General features: G+C 36.9%; 1 protein-coding gene across 1 annotated transcript in view; it reads left to right on the forward strand.

Annotated features, from left to right (window-relative positions):
• Positions 1-25,780, forward strand: part of CPSF30 (cleavage and polyadenylation specificity factor 30) — a 69,039-nt gene that overhangs the window by 32,387 nt on the left and 10,872 nt on the right. Inside the window, exons 3-5 of the mRNA XM_010242883.3 lie at positions 9,908-10,070; positions 10,266-10,376; positions 17,787-17,855. Coding sequence (XP_010241185.1) covers positions 9,908-10,070; positions 10,266-10,376; positions 17,787-17,855 — 343 coding nt within the window. The remainder of the gene's footprint in view (positions 1-9,907; positions 10,071-10,265; positions 10,377-17,786; positions 17,856-25,780) is intronic.

A 25,780-nucleotide genomic window follows, 5' to 3' on the forward strand; every position in this document is an offset into this window, starting at 1 on the left:
GGGACTTTGTTTGCTGCTGCTTCATGTGGATCAATCTTGGAATCCAAACACTTGCGAGGCTGCAATTAGAATTAAAGTTGCTTTGGATTTGCTTCAAAGAATTTGAATTTGCATAAAAGGTGTGCAATTAATTGTTTTAAATTAGGGTTTTGTGCACCACCATGGGCGTGATCTTGGTTGAATCAAGATTCTTGCTAGTTTTATTTATCTATTGCAATTACTTAGAGAACAACATTAGTAAATACGAGGTTCTTTGGTGGGTGGAGCCCCTGACCCAGCCACTAGGGTTAAGAAAAAGAAAAATGTGCTTATTTTGAAAAGACACATGCCTGGGATGAAGTGCAAAGTGCACTAGGTATGTGCCTTCTGAAAATGCCGTGCCTGGGGCCTTAAGCCACTTTACCCACCGTATCTCTTATCATGGAAATCTTCCTTGTTTTTCCTAACATTTTCCAGTTCCCTTCAGCTTCCTTGTATATTCTCTCAACCATCCCAAGATTCTTCTCTTTTTGAGAACCATCATTATACTTTATACACATACCTTGTGACAGACCAGACATCCCAAACACTTTATACCATTATCACCCATTGTGGGTCTGATTTGTAGCTATGGGCCTCGAGTGGGGGTTCTGTTGGATTTTTTTATTTTTTATTTATTTTTTCTGTTTTCAGGTTTCTTTTGCTGTTTCATGTTGGTGCTTTTTGCTTGTTTTGGGGCTTGGTTGACGAGGTTATTGGATTTTTGGTGGTTTGGCATACAAAGGTGTTAAGCTTTAGTCGGTTGTCCTTTGGGTGTTTTCATTTCATTCGGGTGATCGCTAATCACCTTTCCTTGTATCCCGTTTTTTCCTATTTTAATCATTTTTTTAATTTATCTTCAAAACAATCTTCTTTTTGATGTTTTTCAATGTTTTCTCTTGAAAGCCTAGAGCCCTTCTTTTTTACATAGAGCATCGACTTGGATACGATGACAAACTCCCAGGCTATTATATGGATCTGACTGGTTACTCAAAAGAACCCATGAACTGCTTGGCCCAATGCCATTAGTAGAAATCTGCTGAATTAAAAAAAATATGAAAGAAAGTAGTTTCTTGAAGAGAGAAGGAAGGGAGAAGGAGAAGAAGAGAAGTTGAAAGAAAAGAGAGCAATAATCTGGCCGCCCCCCTTCACTTATTATTTATACTAAAATAATAGAACAGTACAAAGACAACTATGCCCTTATAGGGTGTCCAAACATAAAACATCATATATAAAACTCAAAAAACATAATAAAATTTGGACTCACATAACTACTGTGGTCCCCACCTCCTATCTAACAACTAACATAAAACATCTACTCAGAAAAACATCATAAAACTAATTAATTTTCAACACTCCCCCTCAAGTTGGGAGTAAATGTCACACATTCCCAACTTGTGTAGATCATGTTCAAGCTTGTTCCTTGCCACCCCTTTAGTGAGAACATCAGTCAGCTGCAACTTTGAAGAGACATAAGGCAAACACACTTCTCTGGTTGTTACCCTTTCTCTTATAAGGTGTCTATCACCTTCAATGTGTTTTGTCCTATCATGCTGAATTGGATTGTGGGCAATATTGATTGCAGCTTGATTGTCACAGTATAACATCATAGGTTCCTCTGCTTTCACCCCGATCTCACTCAAAAGAGATCTAACTCAAAGAAGTTCTGAGATACAATGAGCCATGGATCTATACTCAGCCTCTGCACTTGACCTTGCCACAACCACTTGCTTCTTACTCTTCCAGGAGATCAAGTTTCCACCTACTAAGGTATACACTCTTGATGTAAACCTCCTGTCATCTAAGCATCCTGCCTAGTCTGCATCCGTATAGGATTCTAGCTTCAGATTCTCATGATTTGAGGAAAGAATGCCTCTGCCAGGGTGCTTTTTCAGATATGCAAGTATTCTCTCAATAGCTTCCCAGTGCTGAACTCGTGGTGCATGCATGTACTAACTCACAACACTGACAACATAAGAAATATCTGGTCGTGTCATACACAAATATAGTAGTCAGCCCACCATTCTTTGATATCTCCCCACATCCTTTACTAATTCACCATCCACACCATTAATTCTGTGATTTGGATCAATAAGAGTATCTGCTAGTTTGGTTCCCAACTTCCCAGTCTCTCGCAGTAGGTCAAGTACATACTTTCTCCGTAAAATGAAGATCCCATGCTTGGATCTTGCAACTTCGATCCCTAAGAAGTATTTGAGCTCACCATGATCTTTGATCTCAAATTCTTTCTGCAATGATTTTTTGAGATCATCAATCTCCTCTAGATCATTTCCTGTCACCACTATATCATCCACATACACAATCAGAATTGACACCAAAGCATCTCTCTTCACAAAGAGGGTGTGATTAGACTGTGTCTGTGTGTATCCAAAACGGATGAGTGCCCCTCTGAACCTGTCAAACCAAGCCCTAGGTGACTGTTTCAGTCCATACAAAGATTTTTTGAGTCTGCACACCTTTCCTTTACCAACATTTTCATAAAAGCCTGCTGGAATGTCCATATATACCTCCTTTTGTAAGTCACCATTGAGGAAAGCATTTTTGACATCAAGTTGGAACAAGGGCCATGAATAGGTGGCTACTGGAGAGAAAAGAATACAAACTGAACTCTTCTTAGCTACTGGCACAAAGGTTTCCAGATAATCAACACCATAGGTCTGAGTATACCCTTTTGCTACCAACCTTGCCTTGTACCTCTCTATCTTGCCATTGGCCTTATACTTCACTATGAATACCCATCGACATCTGACTGTCTCCCTGTCTGGGGGGAGATCAACTATTTCCCAAGTTTGGTTTTTGACCAAAGCATCCATCTCATCTTGCATGGCTGTTTTCCACTCAGGTTTGGAGAGAGCCTTAGTAACATTCCTGGGTATAGACATAGAATCCAGGGAAGAAAGAAAAGCACGGTACGAGGGTGACAAGGCATTGTAGGAAAGATGGTGTGAAATGCAGTGGATTGTACACTTTCTCTTCCCCTTACGAGATGCAGTGGGAGGATCAAGGTTAGTGGGATCAGTTGCAACTAGACCTGTTCATGGACCGGGCCGGGCCGGGCTTGGGCCGGGCTTGGGCCGGGCTTTTACCTTCCATTAACAGAAATATGTTAGGCCCGAGCCCGAGCCCGGCCCGACCAACGGGCCTACAACTTGGTCCCGAGCCCGGCCCTAATAAAAAGCCCGAAGCCCAACCTAATAAAAAAAATTAGAAATTTTCCCTATTCAATAATCAATATAAATCAGAATTTATTTACATTAAAAAATATATAAATTCAAAATTTATTTATATTAAAAGAAGAATATAAAGAAGGGAAAGAGGATGTGGAGAAGAAGAATTTGGTTGGAAAAAGAAGGGAAGGAGGTGAAAAAAAGAGGGGTATTCAACTAGGGTTTTTAGGTTTAGTTATAGGTCGAGCCGGGCTGTTTTGGCAAATCCCGAGCCCAGCTCAAATTTATTGCGGGCTGGGATTTTTGGCCCGAGCTTAAGCCTGCGGGCCTATATACCTGTTCAAGCCCGTCTGGGGGTCGGGCCGGCCCGTCGGGCCACCCGACCCATGAACAGGTCTAGTTGCAACAATGGCGTTAGGGACAGAAACATTATCATAAGAAAACATAACAGGTTCAAGAGGAATACTTGGAACTGTATCTGCCGAATTTGGAGTTTCAAAAGGACTGACAGAGAGTGGTGTGGGTCGAGGATGTGTGGAGTCAACCATCATCTGCCAGCGCTGATATTGCTGTGAGGCTGCCCGTAGAGGCTCAGGTAATGAAACTGTGGGTGCAGGTGCTGGCTGAATCGATGCTGGCTGAACTGATGGAGGTACCACAGAAACAGGAAGAAGAACATAAGTTCTCCTCCCCAAAACTCTTCCCCTGAGGAGAACTACTCGAGAAGAAGAATGTGGATTCAAAAAAAGGTAACATCCATAGTGACAAATCTGCTCCTCGACACTGGGTCATAACAACAATACCCCTTTTGGTTCTGAGCATACTCAAGAAAAACACATTTCTTGGCCTTAGGATCCAATTTCTTGCGATGAGGGCCAAGAATGTGAACTAAAGAAACACAACCAAAAACCCTCAAAGGTATATGAAATATCTCTTCATCTAGAAAAATGAGGCTAAATGGCACCTTAAACCCCAAAGTCCGTGAAGGAACACGATTAATCACATGTACGGTTGTAAGAACTGCATCTCCCCAGAACTGCATAGGAACTGAAGCACACACCATAAGACTCCTTGCCACCTCCACAATGTGTCTATTTTTCCTCTCAGCAACTCCATTCTGTTGCGGTGTATATGCACAACTGCTCTGATGAACTACACCTTGTTCTAAGAGATACGTGGTTAGGTCTTTCTCAAAGTACTCTCTGGCATTATCTGATCTAAAAACCTTAGTTCTCACTCCAAATTGTGTGAGAATCATCTGGTGGAATTGTCGTGTATAATCATCCAAATCCTCCCATGGAAGTGATTTGATATGGCCCCCATACATCAGTGTAAACAATATTAAAAGCAGTACTTCTTTTAGTACTTGATTTAAAAGACTGTCTACAGTGCTTTCCTAATTGACAACTCTCACACTCCAAAGTAGATAATTGAACAGACTCAAACAATTTTGGGAAAAGACATTTCAAAGAACTAAAAAAATGATGTCCCAAGCGATTGTGCCAAAGCATAATCTGGTTTACTGACTCTGACCCACTACTACTGCTGTTGCTAACATGATGGCCCTGGTGTCTCAGAATCTCATCCAAAAGGTAGACTCCATTCACCTCACGACCACTCCCAATCATCTTCTTTGACTCCAGATCCTGCAAAACACAATTACTAGGAAGAAAGGTCACAGAACAATTCAAATTTTTTGTCAAAGAACTAACAGACAGTAGGTTGGTATGAAGTCTAGGGACATGTAAAACAGAGGACAAAGTTATATCATTGGTCACTCTAACTGCCCCCTTCCCAGCAATGGGCATATGTGAACCATCTGCTGTAGAGACTCTATCTCTACCAAAGCACAACTGATAGGAACTGAAAATGGTAGGGGCATTAGTCACATGCTCAGATGCTCCTGAGTCTATAATCCAGGGAGGTCCCTCATTACCTGAAGTGGATGCAAGATTTGCAGTTGCATATGAACTACCCTTATGTGCAAAGGAAGTGGTGTAGTTGGCTCCTGCATTCTGCTGTCCATCTGGAAGGCTAGAGCTGGGTGAACCTTTCTTACTCATAAGCTGTCCAAATCTCTCCAATTCTGTTCTCACTGCTGCTACTGCAATGGATTCCCAATCGGTTTGGGAGAGAGGGGCTGAAGAGTCTCCTGTAGTGACTCATAAGCTGTCCAAACCTCTCAAATTCTGTTCTCACTGCTGCTACTGCAATGGATTCCCAATCGGTTTGGGAGAGAGGGGCTGAAAAGTCTCCTGTAGTGGCTACATTTGCATTTCCCTTCTTGTTTCTTATCCGAGCAGGCATGAGATTTGGATGAAGCTTCCAACAAGTGTCCCTGGTATGCTTAGGCTTCTTGCAATAATCACACACCAAGTCCTTATCTTCCCTTCTAGTCTCACTACTCCCCCTGTCTCCATTCGGCTTATGTTTTGTTGTACCAACCATAGCCGACTGGTCAATCCCAGGCTATCTCAGCCTTACATTCCCCCTACTCTCCTCTCCAGAGACAAAAGCATAGGCCTGAGAGAGTGTCACACCCTCCCTAGAAAGAATCTACTGCCTAGCAATGTCAAATTCAGGGTTCAGCCCTGCCAAAAACTCAAAAATCCTATTCCTCTCTACCAGTTTGTGATAAGTTGCTGCATCATTTACACTTTTCCATACCATAGTTTCTAAGTGATCTATTTCCTGACATAGGGTTTTTAGCATGGAGAAATACACAACAAGAGGTTTTTCTCCCTGTTTCATACTTATCACCTGATTTTTAACTGATAGGCTCTGGCTTCATTTTGTTTCTGAGAGTAGGTTTCAGTCACTCCATCCCAAATCTCTTTAGCAGTATTAGCCCATAGGAAATTTTGTGCAATATGAGGTAACATAGAATTACACAGCCAAGACATTACCATGTAATTCTCTTGCACCCATTGGGAAGAGTCTGTATCAGGTTTTTCTCCCCCCTAGTGAGATACCCTAATTTTCCACGGGCACCAATAGCCATCTTAGCTGATTGTGCCCACTCCAAATAATTTGTACCATCAAGTTTTATTGTAGTAATGATGTATCTTATGACATTTAATGTAAATGAATAAAGTACATATTTGATTCATGTTATTATGGTGTGTTTCTGTATAATACCCTTAAACTGGACACATATGAGACTCGTGTTAGTTTAGAATCTTCACAGTCGTTGGATAGATCTGGGGAGATTTATCCTGCCAAGGCTGACACTGATGTGCCGCCAAGTTGGTTGGGGTGGCTTGTCTCAGCTGCCAGGGTGAGACCTGAGGTACATGCAGTGTGGGTTTTCTTGAAACCCTGAACTGGACCAGAATTCCAGTATTGCCCTGGACTTTGGGGATAGATGGTTAAAACTGGAATGTTACACCTGACCCCTAGACTCGATTTTGATATTGCACTAGGTGTCGGATTGGGCTGTCTTTGATATGCCAATCAGTGAGATCCTTAGAGGGGGTCAAAACCTGGGTATGTTGGGACAGTTCGAGAATTCATCTGAGTGGGTGATCATAGTGACAGGATCAGCCCCTTTGTCGGACAAAGTGAATGATCGGGGATGCTCTCTCTCTGATGGAAACCAAAGCTGTCGGCAACTGATTTCAATCGTTGAAATTTGTTTTGCAAAATATATTTATATAGAGATATACATATATATATTACGGTTTCAAAATGTTTGCAAAAGGTTTTAATTCCCGGGATCCATGTGAGTAGAGAGTGCAACACTGTTCCTTGTAGCCGAGGCAGAGGTCCTCTCTTGTCGGGCAGTGTTTGATCATTATGGGCTGAGAGGTTAAGTGTAAGATCATTGAGGGTAATACTTGATGGGCTAGTCTTGCATCTGCCCACAGTCCTTGGGTTTTTATAAGGTGGCTTGACCCAGAGACCATTTAGTGTAAGTGTTGGGCTCATTAAGAGCCCATGGTGATGGGATCAGGGGTTCACTGTCACCTACAGTGAATTCGGCCAGGCCTTGTAACAGAGGCTGGGCTGAACCTATGTGGCTGATGTGTAGATCAATGTTTGGGTCCCACGCCATACAAGGATACCCAACTGGGCAGCAGTTTGGAGGATAAGTGAGCACATGGACTTAATGGGCCTAAATCCCAATTTGAATTGGTTTAATCAGATTAATTAAAGAGGGGTGGTTCTGGGATTTAGACCAGCAGATAGGATAAGGGATTGTCCCTATCCACTCAGAGAGTCCAGATCCAGATAGAGATTTGGATCAGGAAACTCCTAATCAGATTAGGAGGGTGATCTTTATCTGCAAATAAGATAAAGGATTATCCTTATCTCTTAAAGAGAGTCTAGATCCAGATACAAGATTTGGATTAGGAAACTCCTAATGAGATTAGGAGAACCTCTCTTTAAGGCTATAAATAGGGGAGGAGGGCAAACCCCAGTTCATCCTCAGTCTTACTGATACAAGAGAGAAGACAGCTGTAGTTGGACTGACGCCATCTTCTGCTCTTGCCTCCTTCTATTGCTGTTGCCATTGCCAGTTCGATCTCCACCTATAGGAGCAATCAAGAAAGGTTCTTGATATCAGTTTTTGGTGAAAAACTGATCTGAATTCGTGCTCACTCTCCCTCCATCGAATTTTTGCTGAAGAACCACCTGCTGATTCTGCTCCACCCTACGCTGTGTCATCTTCAGTAGGAGTAGTCTTTGGCGTTGTCCTTGGGTGTGAACACCTTCGTTGGGAGTTACTACTACTCCATATCAGGTATATCCCTCTCCTATCTTTTGGTTTTAGATCTGGTCTGGTTTAGGGCTTAAGATTGATCATTGAAAATGCAGTTTTCTAAAACAGGGAATGTGATTCCCATATGGGAGAGAGAAATTTTTGAAATTTCGCCCTACCTACCTGTAGGGTTCGGCTATTCATATGATGGATCTCTCATCCCTTCACCCAGACCAAAAAATATCACTACTACCTCCAACACACACAGAAATCAACCCTCCTGGAAGAAGAAAACCCTAGTTAGAGGGAAATCTCTCTCCTCCCCATGCCTCCCAACAGAGAGAAAAGTGAATCAATCACTCCGGGAGGCCTAGAAAATTTCAGAAATGAAACCGCCCTCTTCTGTAAATCAAAAGAAAACTAACAATACCTGAATGCCCAAGATCAGATAAAAAACAAAGAGTCCAACTTTTCTGGGACTCTTCCCCGTACTCCAGTTCTTCCTGATTTTGATGCCGAACAGTAGATCACCTTTCTGATGTCTAGATCCCACCAAAAACTCCAAGAACTGGGCAATCTATAGCAGATCGATCAGCCCTTTACTATTTCATGTAGTCGGCTGATTTAGGGCTGCATGAGAATGCTTCAAGAAACCCTAGCCGGTGCTCTGATACCAAGTAGAATGCTGAATTAAAAAAATATGAAAGAAAGTAGTTTCTTGAAGAGAGAAGGAAGGGAGAAGGAGAAGAAGAGAAGTTGAAAGAAAAGAGAGCAATAATCTGGCCGGCCCCCTTCACTTATTATTTATACTAAAATAATAGAACAGTACAAAGACAACTATGCCCTTATAGGGCGGCAAAACATAAAACAGCATATATAACACTCAAAAAACATAATAAAATTTGGACTCACATAACTACTGTGGTCCCAACCTCCTATCTAACAAATAACATAAAACATCTACTCAGAAAAACATCATAAAACTAATTAATTTTCAACACCATCACTAAGAAAACTTGGCCCTCCCCTTTTACTCCCCTTTATTTTATTTTTAATCTCTTCTCCTCTTTGGTAAAAAACACTTGTTTTGTCAACATATAAACAGTTAACTATTTATTGCCATTTTTATTGAGGTTATATTATAAAAAATGAAGTTCCAAGTTGTTATTAACTTAGGTAATTATAGATTTATAATTGGGTCAGACCCAATTATCCTGATTAATAATTGGTTCAGTTCTGGGTCTATTTTATAGAATTGGTTAATAAGTGGTCTATTTTGAAAAGGGGATTTTACTCATTAATGCTCCTAGCTATCTGAGGTCACTGGATATAGACCTAAACTTTTGCATTTTCTTTTACACAATGTGGCTACTGTCAGATTTGAACCCTGCATTATGAGTTTGTATGTTTGTTGAAATATGTAACTAATAACTTTTTTTTGATGAGTAATACACAACTAATAACTTATTTGAGATACACCTGGTAGCAATGCGCATTGGAAGCATAGAGACAACATCAGGAAGGTGCTGAAAATGCTTGAAGGATTGACAACAACTATACAATGGGTTGACAGGTTTGCAAATGGCCTAGCAGATGAACTAGCTAGGTAGGGTAACCATAGATCAAATGTTTAGGGGATTATCGATAAAAGAAAAATGTATAGGGGATTGGTTTTCAAGGAGGGAAGAAACTTGTAAAGGGTAGGTAGGATGGGTCCTAGTCTATATAAGTGATAAGTGGGGTGTCTCAGGACATACATATATCCTGTGTACATTGTAACATATCTTTTATTTCTTTCTACTTTCAATAAATTGATCTTTTGTGGTTGCTGATAAAAAAGAAAACTTATTTGAGGTACATAGTAGAAGCATTAACCACATAGTGAGCCTCCAATCTAACATTGTTCTATGCTGCTTCCTTTTATGATATCCTTTTGGGCTTGTGTGAATTTCTTCAAGACTGTGCATCTGATTACTTTGATTTGGTATATGAAACCTAGGTATTTCATTGTTAAAAGTTGCAATCGCGAAAATTTGGAACTATCTGTACAGCAAGGAGTATGGGCAACTCAAAGGAGCAATGAGGCTAAACTAAATGAAGCCTTTGATTCTGTGGAGAATGTGATTTTGATCTTTTCAGTCAACCGAACTCGTCATTTCCAGGTACCTATTGAATTTAAGATCCCATATCTGTATATGTTGTAGAAAATGTTTTCAAAATTTAACATGATTTTCTGTTAACAGATATTGACATTGGCTGAAGTTTGTATGGTTTACTTATGAGTTCTCTAATATGACAACCCCTAAATTCTGTTTGAGGTGGAAAGAGTTGTAAAATTCTATATTGTTGTCTTTTAGGGTTGTGCAAAGATGACATCAAAAATTGGTGGATCTGTTGGAGGAGGAAACTGGAAATATGCACATGGAACTGCACACTATGGACGCAATTTCTCTGTCAAATGGTTGAAGGTATATCATATTTAAAGGTTTTGTCAAATGTACTTTCTATGTATCTTTTCTTTTTTTTTTTAATAAAAGGTAATTTAATTGTTATTCAATTGGAGGTGAGATAATTGGCTCATAAGACAGAGAGGCTAGCTCCTTAGCCCATAAAATGAACACCTCATTCAAATGGGGTAGGATATCAGCCAATGTACTAACAAAAATTATCTGACAAGTGAAGAGGTAAATCAGGCTTCTTTTCCTTGGAGGCTTAGCCTCCCAGGGTAGACTAATTGGTGTTTGGCATTTTCGCTCAGATTTCGTTCTTTGTTGGAGAGTACACTGTGGTACCTTATGGAAAATGTATTTTAATTGAAGTGCTTGGATCTGTTACCAATAAGAAAGAAGTAACTTAATTTTATATAATATAGATAAGTGGGTTGCTATACTTAGAATTTTTATAGCTTTCCAAAAGATGTATAAAGAGTGGTGTACATGGGAGGATCCATGGTGACACCCAAAAAATGGTCCAATTCACGATCAGAAAAAAACCTAAGTTGGGATATGTTCATGCTAATACAACAAGGCCCAAGACATTTGTTATTGAAGCCATGTCTCTTGTGATCCACTTAATTTGGACTAGGATGTTCTTGTTTTCCTTATTTCCTAGGGTAGTAAACAAGCTTCCAAGAGCATTGGGAAATTCTTTTCCTCCACCTGACATTTTAATTGTTAATCTTCCTACATGCTGCTTTACAGAATGCATACACGCACACCAAACTGTACAATGGAATATTAGAGGTTTCAACAGGGTAATACATAAGCTGTGGGGTTATAGGTTATTTTCTATAAAAAATGCTTTATCTGATAATAAGCTACAATGGTGAGATTTCCCATTATGACAGTTCAGATCTTGGGGAGTTGAGTAAGCATTTGAAGAGAAAGCCAACGATTCTGCATAGTGAGAATTAATGGCTCTACTTGTGGATATGTGGGATTAGAATTCCCAAAAGAAAGTTCTAGGTTTGTGGAAAATTAAGAGAAAAGAGTCGCACCTAAGTTAGAGAGAAATTTGGAAAGCTTTAAAAGTAAGTTCATTTTACTGAGAAAGGTCAATTTTGGTGACTCCAAAACACTAGGCCTAATCATAGTAGGCCCTGATCAGGGTATAGAGGTGGAAGGGGTTAGGCATCACCTTTGTTCGGGAAAAATTGCTGCTTCTATTTGAAGCCAAGAGATTAATAACAATAAAAAACAAGTAATTGAAAGATTAGGAACCGGTTTTCTAAAAATTATAATTGTTTCATCTAAATTTCAATTCCCTTCTATTATCAATCTATTTCTAAGTTGAGCTTGCTTTTCTCCTTTTAGGTTTCCCATCTAATTCTTGGACACCTATTTTCTTCCTTATTTCTCTTCCATTTCCTAATGCACACATCTACCACCACTAGTCTATGTTGTCTTGTTAAGTTTTCTCCCAGTATAACTTTGCAATCTTTACACATCATTCATTTTATTCTCCTCATAAGGAAAAAAAAATAACTTTTTGACTTATGTTTGACCCACTTTTAAATGTTATTAAGTTTCATCATTCTTTTGGAGAAAGGTGTTTAAAATTGCCATATTATAAGCTATTGTAAAATCTAATATTGTAGCTCTTGATTCATTTCTCTCCCAAACCCAAATCCTTCATGCACCATATAATATCCTACACTTCGTTTCCCTACATGCCAATTATGCCTCCTATAAAAATCTTCTCTTCATTTGGTATTTCTTGGATTATTCCTTCTAAGTCTTCCCAAAATTATGTTTTGAAGTTTTCTTCTTTTCCCACTTGATGTGCATAAGCACTCTAATTATGTTAATGATTTCCTCACCTGAAACAAGGAAGCTCTGAAGGCAAAGAAAGAAGCAAGGAAGCTCTGATAGAGGTAAAAGCATATAGGGCTAGAACCTTGAATCTCTTCTCTGGATTCAAGGTTGATGATTTTTTTTCAGGTCTTGGGGTGCAATTTCTGATTCTTCCTCTAGAAGACAAAAAGCATCTATTGGAGTAGTAAGGGATGAGAAAGGAAGCATACTCATTGTATTCAGGTTGAATTGGGCAAGGCGATATACTCAACTCAGAATTCTTGGTAGTAAGTTTTTGGGGTGGAGAAGGCAAAAGAATTGGGTATTGAAAGATTGATTATTGAAGGTGACTTGAAAACAGTTGCAAGCTGGTTGAAAAAAGGGAGAAGGAATAACTTGGAAATTAAGGAATGACTTCAGACGGTTCAAATGGCTTTCAAAAGAAATGATAGTTCAAGTCAATTGGGTTAGGAGATCTGCAAATAACTTGGCAGATGGTCTAGCTAAGCAAGGGGTTTAGAGACAGTCTATGTATTGGGTTCATTTGTAATATTCCTGGATAAATTGTCCCTTTGGTTTGTTGTATCTCTTCACAACTTGTTGTACTACTTTTATTTAAATCTAATGAAATCTTTTCTGTGTTGCTGATAAAAAAAGATTTCCTCACCTGAAACAATTCTAATTAAAATTATTCTAGCCCCAAATCTTTTAACATTTAAAATTTCATTTTTTAAAAATCCTTATCTACAATTATTGCTACACCATTTCTATTATTTACATCTCCTGTATACAATAATTTGTAGCTATCAATTTCCTTAGCCTTTTTATCCTTGCATTTAGTTTCTTGTAGGCATGCAATATTAACCCTTCTCCTCTTCATAGTATCCTACTAATTCCATAGTTTTTCTTGTTAATGTTCCTACATTCCAAGTGGCTAAACGAAGTCGTGTTTATTGAACTATTTTCTCTATCCACTCCCATCTAAAAGGATGTGGGAGCCCTTGCCCATTTGACACCACAACCTAGCACTTATGGGGACCATCCAAGCAAACCCTTGCCCACTTAACACAATGCTCAGGTTAGTGTAAAGCGTGTTGTTTCTGGAGAACACCCTAGTATGACCATGGAAAGAAAAATCAGGATCCATTATATCATGAGAGTTTGCCAAAATTTTTAGTGTTGACTGAAACTCGATACATCCTCCTCTGTCCGGGCTTGGGCCAGCAATGTAAGACAAGCTCACATTTGTGGAGTTTTGTGGAGCATGTATTTATAAAATGTAGATTTTCAAAATTTATTTTGGGATTTTGCATGTCAAAGGCTAAAAAAATCTGGAGCTGTCTGCTGTTTGTGATCTTTTGGGCTATTTTTGCTATTTGGAAGGATAGAAATAGAAAAATATTTGAAGAAATACAAAAGAGAAAGGAGAAATTGTGGTTGGAAATAGGAAAGGTGATTATTAGATTGAATTTTACTTCATCCCGAGTTTGTAAATGTCAATATGTTGACTTTAGATCTGCTTTCTGGTCTACATTGGACTATTGGAGATACAGTGATCATCTCATTTGTCATTTATAGTGGCTGTTGATTTTTTGGTTTGTTTTGATAAACATTGGGATGGGATGCAGGGTTGCTTCCTTCCATATACCTCGTCACTCCTTCTATCTAAGCTTTGTCTCAACTATATAGGGTCGGGTGCATGAATCCTGTTTCACCATTTCATTCTGTTCCGTGCCATATCCATCATTAAAGTATGGGTGCTTGAATCATTTCTTAGTGCTTCCACCCAAGTCCTTTTTGGTCACACAACTCCTTCCATCTTTTGTATTGCAGAAATGTGGTCAATTCTTCATGGGGTAAGGTAGGCCATTGCCATGAACCCCAGAAACTTGTCTGTTGAAGGGGATTCCAAAGTGGTAGTTGGATGAATAAGGGGAAGTCAAGTGATGTAATTGTACTATTGTTTTGCTGTTTCTGATTTTATACGCTTATGATGTTGGCGGAGGCTAAAAATCCCACTAAGTGTATCTTAACTCATTACTTATTTAAAATCTTTTAATAAAATTCTGTCGGTTACTCGTTAAATAGAAATCTTCATTTTTTTATAAAAGTTTTTCTTTACTATAAAAAGTAGTTGGCTTCTTGGGGAGTGTGCGTACAAAGACACATGTTGGGGTGGATGAGTAGCAAGAACAGAAACAATAGGATTATAAGTAAGTGCATTTGTGGGATCAATGTGCATGGACTGAGAAATTAGCAATACTTTTAGACCTAGACTGGACCATTCAACCAAAATGGGCTTTTGGTTACCTCTTTATTAGAAATGTGACAGCCAAACTTGCCCCATTTAAATTTGTTAATAGGTATTAAACCCTCTAATGTTTATTGTTTTAAGCTTACTGGTGTGAAATTACTCTCTAAGAACTTTTAAAGATAATCTAGATCTGTTTTCAATTTCAACTTTTTTTTTCTCACATTTTTATTTGTACGAGTAAATGATTGAACCAGTTGACCTGTTATCCAGTCATCAAAAGAGTTTTATGTCTAATCCAATTCTGACAACATTGGAAATTAATATTACATTGATGTGCATAGTGGTTTTTACTGAATCCATATACTCTCTACTTATGTGAGTCTCGTATTCCTTTTATGCATTTCTTTTCTTATATAGGTGGTAAATAATAGTTGCAAAAGAATTTAGAATTCATGTGCAGTTCATTTTTCTAATTGATGTAGAAAAATGGTAATAAGAATTTGTGGATAAACTTTTAAGTCTGTTGTTGACATCTATATTCTATTTGGAGTCTATGTACACATGCATGTTGAGGTGGATGAATGGAAGGAACAGAATAATACGGTTAGAAATGAGTACATTCATGGGAATCTAGCAGTGTTGATAAGTGATAATTAAGGGAAAGTTAATTTCTGAAGTGGCTGTGCTTATTGCTTAGTCTTCTAGTGAGTAAGGAGGTTGTGTGATCCTCCTTACTCACTAAATTGGTCCTAAAAGGCAAAGCAATAATTTGTTCAGTTTAGCAACTTCAGTCATTATCAAACACATCTAAATTGGTGATGGTCACATTAGGGGTGCAATGGGGGTTGGGCCAACTTTAATGCAACCCAACTCAACCTGAAAAAATTGGGTCCAGTTAGGTTGGCAAATGCCAACCCAATATAAAGTTGTGTTTGGTTAGAGTTGATGCCTTGGGCAACCTGACCCAACTCAAACTCAATGTATTATGCTTATCTTTTAAATTATGAATGATGTACTGGTACACCCGATACGCCGGAGTGTATCGGTAGCTGTTTCTTTATTTTCTTTTAGTTTTTTTTTTTTTTTTTTTTTTTTTTTTTTTTTTTTTTTCCGAATCTGGTTCAGAGGGGTCAGTTTAAGGTCTGTCCACCCCTTGAACCGGTTGAGACCCCGAAACACCCCCTGTAGGGGCATATCGGGAAGCCCCCGAGTATGATATGTATGGGCCGATACGGCTCGATATGTATATATTTTGAACCTTGGATTTATGTATACAAGTATTGTTTATATGAGTGGGGGGAGGAGAGAGTATGATCACAAAGGATGGTTTACTATAAAATATTACCATAATATGATGTCTGTATCATTGCCATATGTAATATGTTTGCCTGTATGAATATGATAAGTGTAATTTATGCATGTTTTTGTAAATTTGGTGGGTGAGGTTCCAAACCCAACCCAACCAACCCGATTTTGTAATTGGTTGGGTTTTGGTTGAGAATCTTGGGTTGAGATTAGGTTGGATTAGGGTTTGGTTTGAGGTTTTGACAAATTGGGTTGGACTAGTGTTGACCTCAACCTTAGCCAACCTTGCCTCATTTTTTTTGATGAATAATAATAAATTTATTAATTCAGAAGCTGATTTAGAGTTGTGAATTCATACAACATGCCAGGGAGAGGCGTGAGCTGTAGCCCCTCCTTGAATCTTACAAGTAAACTAGGAAAGAAATACAGGAATCACAGCTGAGCCCAAAACAATTCCTCCCTATTTACCCCTTGCTTGGCTAACACATCTGACAAAGTATTTGCTGATCTCCCCACCCACTGTACAGTGACCAACATATTCCTTGTCAACCAACTGAATTTCTTCATTTTTTTCTTGTAGTGCCATATAGGCATCTTCAGGATTTTTCAACCAACCCACCACCACTTTGGAATCCCCTTCGATTATTAGGTGCTGTACCCCCAGTTGGTTTGCAAATTGCACCCTTGTACAGAAGCTAATATCTCTGCCTTGATAGAGTTCCCAACTCCTAAGGGACCTTAGTAGAGCAACAAAATCTCTCCCTTCTCATTTCCCAAAACACCCCCCATTCCAGATAATCCTGGATTACCCATGCTACTTCCATCAAAGTTCAACTTCGGTGAGCCTTCAGATGGAGGAGACCCGCTTGTAATTGATTTGTCCTTTAGGGGTGGACACCTCGCTACTGCTGACCAATTTCTCCAAAGGTCATTAAAAGAGAATTGATGAAAGATTTCCAAAGTCTTCAGCCAAGGTATTGCCCTATTCAGCACAGTCTTTCAATTCCTGACTGCTCCTTTCCTTTTCTTGAAAAATTCTAGCGTTCCTTTCTTCCCAAAGAGTCCAAATCAGGGCAGTGCAAGCACATCTCCACATAAGTCTCCCTCTTTTTTTAGGCCAAAAGAAAGTAGAATGGTTGAAGAGCATGGGAACTTCTGTTGATAAACTCCAATTACTCCCAAACAATGAAAGTAGCCAAGCCCAAAGGTCTGCAGAAAAGGGACAAGATAATAGGTGGTAGCAATCCTCATCGTGAGCTCTACAGAGGATACACCAATTGGGAGGAATACACCAACCTTGCCTCAGTTCCACCCTAGGTCACGTGCATGACTGCATATATAGCACCTGTTGCATTGCATCACTAAATATGATATTATGCAACTTGCATATTGATGGTTCTAAAAGGACTACGAGAAGGCCAAAAGGGATTTAGGTTGAGGTCCAGGTTCAAAATATCACAATGTATTGGTGCATATTGTATGACATGCCTTGGTTTGTGAACCCACCAATACATGAAATACTAGGAGTTAGGATATATGACCACTTTTGAAGGTTAATACCCTTAGTAGAGATGTCTCTTGGATTGATTCTTGAAACATTAAAAGTTTTTTAATCTAAGTGTATCACTCGTTTGAATTGTATGATATCACTCATATTTGATACTTTGAACCTTGGTTGAGGAAGAGATGTCCTAGCTCAAATCTAGAATCTGATGGAGACATGGCCTCTGATTGAGTGGAATGACAAAACAGGATTTATGGAGCAGATCTGCTATCATTGGGGTGAGGCTTTGTTGAATTTACATGTGGAGTTGTGAACATATAATTTGTAATTTGCATGTGCAGTGATGCTCTCCACCATAGTGAATTTTCTTTGTTAATTATCTTTTATCCCTCCCTTCTTATTTTGTAGTCTGTAGTTTTCTCCAAGTAAAAATTGCTCTTGGATGGTTCCAAGATATACATGTATTGAAGATATTTGTTTTTTTATTTTTTTTTTTTGTAAATGTTTATGTTTTGCCTTGTAGCTATGTGAGTTGTCCTTCCACAAAACTCGTCATTTGAGGAACCCATACAATGAGAACCTACCAGTAAAGGTATGTAACTAGACCTGGAGTTAAAGAAGTTTGACTTACATGATAACCCAAAGTGGTGTCATTTTCTTTTCTATTGCAATATATCATTTGTTAACTTGTTGATGTCAACTCAACTCATCATCTTAAATATTGTTTTCATCATCCTTAAATCTTTAAATTGTTACTTGGATCAAGGTTTTAAATGTCAATGTTGATGGAAACATCATTTACCAAAACATAGGACATATGTCGGAAATGTTGGAAATGTTTAGGGGAAATATTGTAAAAATTATGAAATATGTGGAAATATGCAATGATGTTATGTAAAATGATAAAGAAGCATTCATACAAATTACTAGACTATTATCTTATTCACAACCATCACATAAAGAAGATCAATAACAAATTAGTAAAAATGAAGTTTTCCTACAGATTTCAAAAGTAAACAATTAACACTTAAACTGCTTAATTTATTATATAAATAAAAACTAAGGTTTAACATCACATCCAAAAAGAACTTGTAGGTAGCTCAAGGTGGTCATCATCTCCATTAGGCGGGCAATTATATTGTTGTTATGCTTGTTTGCAATATTGTTGCCAACTCATCACACTATGATGCCACCTCCTGTACTCTACAAAGCGATGGTTGTTTTCATGGTTAATTCTTTGAGGAACTCTTATTTGAGGTATTTTCCATATCCATATCCATAACCATAAGAGGTCATGTTAGGAGCATGTCCATAGAGCCAATAATCTTAATTTTGGGTTCCAATCCCAAATGCCTTTGATTGACATTGGCCATCTTGGCTTGAAGCGAGATACTCATAGCTATACAATGATGTAGAACCAGCATTGCCCTACTCATAAGATTTAGAAGAATTGCCTATTTCCATTGAGCGTGAAGTTTTCTGACAATGTTTGCTCATAATTGGCTTCCATTATCTTTCATTGTTGTTGAGATTGCCTTTTAGTTCATTTGTAGAAGTGGTAACACGAGAAGCCTGACCATGATCTAACTTTGATCCTCTAATGTTTGGGATCAAATGCCTTTGACTTTGACTCTTATCACGTTCTTGGATATTACCCCCATCACCCCCATTACCTCTATCATCACCACCACCACCACCACTCCCCATCACTTTTTACTTGTGTTGCTTGGAGTTACAAATTCATCAGACCAATCTTCATCTTTTTTTTTTTTGATAAGATCAGAGTCATCAGACCAATCTTCATCTTCATATTCATCTTTATATTTCTAATTTGTTGTTGACTTTGATTTTGAGAAGCCATAAAATCATTTACATTAATGTCCATCTCATTGGCTATCCGGGCATTTAACTCTTCCCTTGGTCCATCTAACAAAGGCTCGGGAGATTTTATTTGTTCATAAAGTGGGTTCTCTTCATCCTCTTCAGCATATACATCTAAAAGGTCCAGCATTAACATAGTTCTTTTTTTCTTCATTACATTTAAGATGTTTTGTCTTGAGACTCATGTTGTAGTAGACAAAAACCAATTTTTTGAGCTTCTCATGATCCAAGTGGTTTCGATGCTTTGTGTGGATAAGGGAGAACATGCTCTAATTTCACTCATATCTTGATGATGTAGCTGTTTGAGACAACACACATGTAACTATATGTCTCAAAGTAGGGTATCAAGTCCATACATTATCCACCATTCACTCATATCTAATGGACTCCTTCATAAGCCTTATGGCCTCATACATTGACCATATGGTTGGCCATGTATCACCATCAACTATTTTGAAAACCTATGCATAAACTCCAAGATATTAATCATAGTATGCATCAAATCTCAAAATGATCATGCCACACTGGTCGAAGAATGTCCCCTCTATACTATTCTCTCATCATAGTAAGAAGCACACCATGGTTGTAGATACAATTTGATATTTTTCTTGCACTATCAATTATGGTCTTCATTATTTTTCTCTTTCCAATACATTCTAGCATTAAGTCAATGCAATGTGTAATAAATGGAGTCCAAAATATGTTATGTTTATCCATCATTTTTTTTTTCTGTTTTCAAATAATTGCTTCCATTGCCTGTCATAATCTACACCACATTTTCAGGTCCTACCTCTTTAACTATACGTACCATTAACTTGTAAATATATGGTGCATCTTTTTTATATTACGATGCATCAATGGATGTGTAAACATCATCTTCCCATTGCAATACACTATAAAATCGATGATAGATAGCCTTGTAGGACTTGTCCTACTATTATACAATTGTTACCCCATATTTGGGCCAATGTAGCTTAAGAGATTTTATATACACTTTTATTTAATTCTCATCTTCATTCAAATAAGGGCCCATTATCTCACAAGGGGTAGGTGGCTTTACAAATGGGCCACATCTTATCAATTCATCACACATTGTCCTATACATGAATATAATTGAAATGAAAGAACCTTTTTTTTTATAATTGAGAAATGATTTATTAATGATATATCATAAAAGTTACAAATACCCCAAGGAAGAGCACGAGGTTCCAACCTCCCTTGAGAGTAAAGTGTAAAAAGTCAAACAACACACTAGAAACAATACATTACAATATTGCCCAATACAAATGTTCCCTTAATACCATTGTTTAGCAAGATAATCAGCCAAAGCATTTGTTGATCTGCTCATCCAATGTGAGCTAATAGACATGTTATTTGTTAAACAACTTGCCTTCTTTAGGAAACTGTTGTAGCACCATGTGATTGACCCTGGGTTTGATAACTAGCCCATGACAATCTTAGAATCTCCTTCGACTAGAAGATGCTCAACTCCTATTTGATTTGCTATTTGAATACCTTGTAGAGCTGCCAATAGTTCAGTCTAGAGTGAGTCTCTTACTCCCATCGAACTAGAGTATAAGGTTAAGATGTTTTTGTCCTTATCTCTCAAGACTCCTCCTTAGGGTGGATTCGAGCTGAGTCGAGCCGAATACTTGGCTATTCGAGCTCGGCTTGCTGAAAATGTGTTAGGCTCGTGCTCGAGCTTGTTTCGGTTCAAAGATTGCAAGTTCGAGCTCAGCTTGGCTCGAGCTCAATTGCAAGCCAAGTTCTTTTCTAAAAACTAAAAATTATACATATAAAAATATATTTTTTATTTTACATACAAAAATTAAGAATTATAAAAATGATTTATTATTATACATATAAAAAATAAAAAACATATAAAAATGTTTTTATTTTACATACAAAAAACAAAGAATTATAAAAATTATTTACTATTATACATAAAAAAAGATTATTATATATATAAAAAATTATTTATTATATATACATATATTTATATATATGTACATGTATATGTATACGAGTCAGCTTCATTGGGTTCGAGCTTGGCTCGATTAGTAAATGAGCCTATATATCAGGCTCAAAGCTCATTTAAACTGAGCCAAGCTCGAATAGTTCGTGAGAAGCTCAGCTCGTGGCCACCCCTACTCCTATGCCTGAGGGTCTAGGGTTTCCTTCACTGCTTCCATCAAAATTCAATTTTACCCAACCATCAGGTAGTGGGGTCCAAAACACATTGACCTTTTTCCTTCGTAGAGGAACTATTTGCCGCAAATAACCAATTCTTCAAAAGGTCGGCAAAGGAGAACAATTGGAAAGAATTCAAAGTTTTCAACCAGTGAATTGCCCTTGTTAAGATACACTCGCTTCAATTCATTTCATTCCAAGAAAAGGATTGAAATAAAAGAACCTTGCCATTGCTTTCCCTACCTTTTTTCTCAAATCTTTACCACTAAATATTGATTTCTAGTTCTTTTTGACCTACACCCTTGCATTGATATAGGTGTGGGTCTATAGGCACCTCTGGATCTTGTACATTATATGAACAATGCATACTACTTTGCCTTGTTTACTACTACCACTAGCTAGCACCAGTTCCTTGATTTCTACTACTTGGTCTACTTGAATTAATTCTTCAGAATTGATCACTATTCCATCTATTTGAGAGACTCTATCGTATTACTATTCTATCTCTTTCTGTCACAATCATTTTGGTATGTTTTGTCATCTTCGTTGTCAATCCTATCATATTGCTTATATTTATATGATGGTTGGGAAAGTGCATCTTGAAACTCTTCTACACGTTTTGCTTTGTCTTGCTTATATGCTTTTTGTTCTTGTAGTGCTTTATGCATAGTCAAACTCACATTTCTTAGGCATTTTTGACATTGGGCTACGTTTTTAAAACCACTTGCCAAATGATGTTTCAGTCTACAAACACCATCAATTCCATTTATTTTACTAATCAATTTATTCGTGTCACCTTCATATTTTCCATGTTCCCACCCAATATCATCTCGTCTTGGCATTTTAAATGTTTGAGTCTGCATAAAGAAAATAAAATGTTATAATACAAGCTTTATTATTAGTTATTACAGAAAACAAACAGTGTATTAATTTTACTATTTAAATATTTTTTTGTAAATTTATTATGTTTATACACTTTTTCATTAAAATATCATTATTTTTTTGATAAGCATTACCATTTTATTATGAATTTTGACATATCTATAAGGTTACACTAAGGATTTTATATGCTTATTATGAGTTTTAATAAGTTTATTATAAATTTTAACTGTTTATTTGTTTAAATAATATACCGATTCATTTTACTAAATTTTAAACTATATACTGATTTATTATGAATTTTGACATGTTACAAAGTTATCCTATTTTTGTTTATGTTTAATTCTGATTTATTATAAATTTTAATCAATAATAAGAATTAAATCATTATTAACCATTTAATATTTCTACTTTTCTTTGTGGCTATGTAAGTAATTTATCATTATTAACCAATTAATATTTTTGTTTTTTTAAATTCTGACTTATTATAAATTTTAATCAATAATAGGAATTAAATCATAGATTAACCATTTAATATTTTTATTATTAAATGGTTAATCTATGATTTATTCTTTTTTTATTATTTTTCTATATGTATGCATATTTTATGTTCTAATAAGTAACTAATTTATTCTTTTGTTATTATTTTTTGTTTATTTTTTATGAATATTTTATTTGAAATGTTAAGTTTAAATATTAGTGTCTATATGACTAATTTATGTTAATATTAATGGGTATTAATATTTTTAATATATATTATATAAATATATGTATATTTGTAGTATATTATTTGTTTATTTTTTTAAATAATATTCTAATTCATTCTAATCAATTTTAACTAATATATTGATTTATTGTTTAATTTGACATTTTTACAAGGCTATCTGATTTTTCCTTATTTAAATTCTGATTTATTATAAATTTTAATATATTTATTTCACACTAGTAAAATAGTAATACATGTATTCTGATTTTTCTAATATTAAATGTATCATAAATTCTGTTTTATTATAAATTTTAGTAAATTTATTCTCATTTTTTAATGTTAAGATTATAATAAATTCTTATTTCTTATAAAATTTGATAAGTTTATTCTGATTTTTTAATATTAAATTTATAATAATTTTGTGATTTATTATAAATTTTAATAATTTTTTTAATTTTTACACGATATTTTAAACAATGCTTTCAACCCGTCGTTGACCTAGCCTGTCGAACCACTCGAACTGTCACCTGACCAGGATTTTGGGTCCGGTTCAGTTAAGACCCGTCAGACGGTAAAAAACCATTGACTTGGTCAAGAACCATTCGACCCGGCTAGTTCAACCATTGACCTGTTCGACCTGGTGACCGGGTCGCCGGTTGCACACTCAATACATGCAAACTTTCGGAGGCCATAACTTTGCACTCCGATGTTTGATTAGGGTGATTTTCTTTTTTTCTTTTTTATTTTGGGTAACTTTTCGAGATCTATGCGTCCCAAGGCGCCATCGACGCCTTGGCCAGCTATTTTCACGAAAAAAAACCCTTTTTTGGCCTAAAATTGCAATTTTTAATTTTTTTTAATAAAAAAAATTAAAAACTGAATTTAAAACATAAATTAAATATAAAATAATACATTCAATTGAAAGCTGAAACCTTTAGGGGAATGGGCTACACCAAACTTCCTTAACAGGGAAAACCTGTTCCTACTGATAGTGAGACTGGCAAAGGACCTTGAAGAAAGATGCACAAGAGATAGACCCTTTTGACCTAGGGGTCCAAATTCTTTTATCTTGTTCTGAGGGATCCAAACAAACTTTCTCATGGAGGCTCAACAAATTTGATAAGCACCCAATGTTCTCCTCCCGTAAACCTCTATGGAACCCAAAGTCCCAGTTAGGTGCTTGAGTTTCGAAGGAGAAAAATTTGGAAACAATTTTTTGAAATATTTGTTTCATGTCATAAAGTGGCTTGTGAGTTTAATTCCACAATAATTATTACAACTTTTTATATCATCCTTAGGGCTGGAACTTGGGCCCGGTTAGCCCGGATCCGACATGAAAAAAGTCGGATTGGGTAGGGTCGGGTTGAAGTTCGGGTTAAGGTTATGGTTAGGGTTGAAAAGTATGAACTTTATGTAACTTCGGGTTGGCTTAGGGTTGAAGCCTTGATAAACCTGACCCAACCTGATCCCAACTTAATGACTTAATGTTTGTATGTATGGATGTTATATAATCATGTATTTATGCATGTATGTGTCTATGCAACCATGCAACCATGTATGTGTATGCGTGTATCTATCTATGCATATGTGTATATCTATCTATCTATCTACATGTATCTATATATGTAAGTTTAAAGGGATTACCCAAATAAAATCTTTAAGATGAAATTTTGTTAAACCACAATAACTATGTACTTTATATATAATAATGTTAAATGAGATGTAGCAAAAGGAGGTAGAGAAGTCAGCCCAACCTGAGCCCAATCCAAACCCTACCCAAAATCTTTGGGTTGGTTTAGGTTAGGGTTGGGGGGTTCAATAGCTCGGGTTGGGTTAGGGTCCTCAATCAACCTAGCCCAGCCCAACTTGCACCCCTAATCGCTCTTGTTATAGGTGCTCTTTCTCCATTCATATGGCATTTTCTTTGGTTTTGTTATCTTTTTAAATAGTTTAGTTAGCCATAATATGCCTACCTCTTCCATTCCTTTCCACACTAATGTTGGGATATCACCATGTCCTAATGCCTTTTCCCTTGATCTTGTTTAGTGCCTCTTTCACTTCGGTATTTATAAATTTATAATTTTACGAAGGTATATGTTGTTTTTAGTATTGTTAGAGTTGTTAATCCCTCCACTAGTAAAAGCTGCCAAAATTGGAAATTTTTGGATTTCAACATAAACTTGAAAGGCCTTAAGCGAACTTTTTCAATGAATAATATTTAATCTTTTGATGGCTGTAAAGGCCTTTTGAAATATTAAAGAGAAAATAGAGAAAAAAGAGATAGAAATTTGGAATTACTTAATAGGTGCCTAGAATCACTCTAGGGTGTTGGAATGACTCACCACAAGCATAACACAGAAAACTCATTCCAAAATCAGTCTCCATATTTTTGTCTCAACACACACACACACACATGTATAACCAAACAAGGCTGGATCCAAAAATATGCAAAATGAGCAACAGTACTGTCTAAAAATATAATATTGAATAAAAATTTTAGAAAATCTTAATTTTTACTGGCTCTTGCATTAAAGTGTGTTGATTTAGTTTATGCAAACTCTTAGAGTACCCATTGGGGTGCAGTTGTCAGGATCTTGCTAAAGGTCAGGATCTTTTGACAGAAGATCTAGTAGAAAGTATTATACATTTTTGGGAGGCAATCTTGTTAATTGGAAGGATGTGGTTGTTTGAAGTAGTGCAGAAGTGGAGTATAGAGCCATGGGTCATACTTTATGTGGATTGATATGATTAAAATATTTACTTCAAGAGGTTGGGTATGCGGTACCAATTCCCATGAAGTTGTTATGTAATAACCAAATTGTCCACATTGTCTTGTCCAATGTTCCATGGAAGAACAGAAC

Source organism: Nelumbo nucifera, chromosome 3, assembly GCF_055504915.1.
Source record: "Nelumbo nucifera cultivar China Antique chromosome 3, China Antique-T2T, whole genome shotgun sequence".
Lineage (NCBI taxonomy): Eukaryota > Viridiplantae > Streptophyta > Magnoliopsida > Proteales > Nelumbonaceae > Nelumbo > Nelumbo nucifera.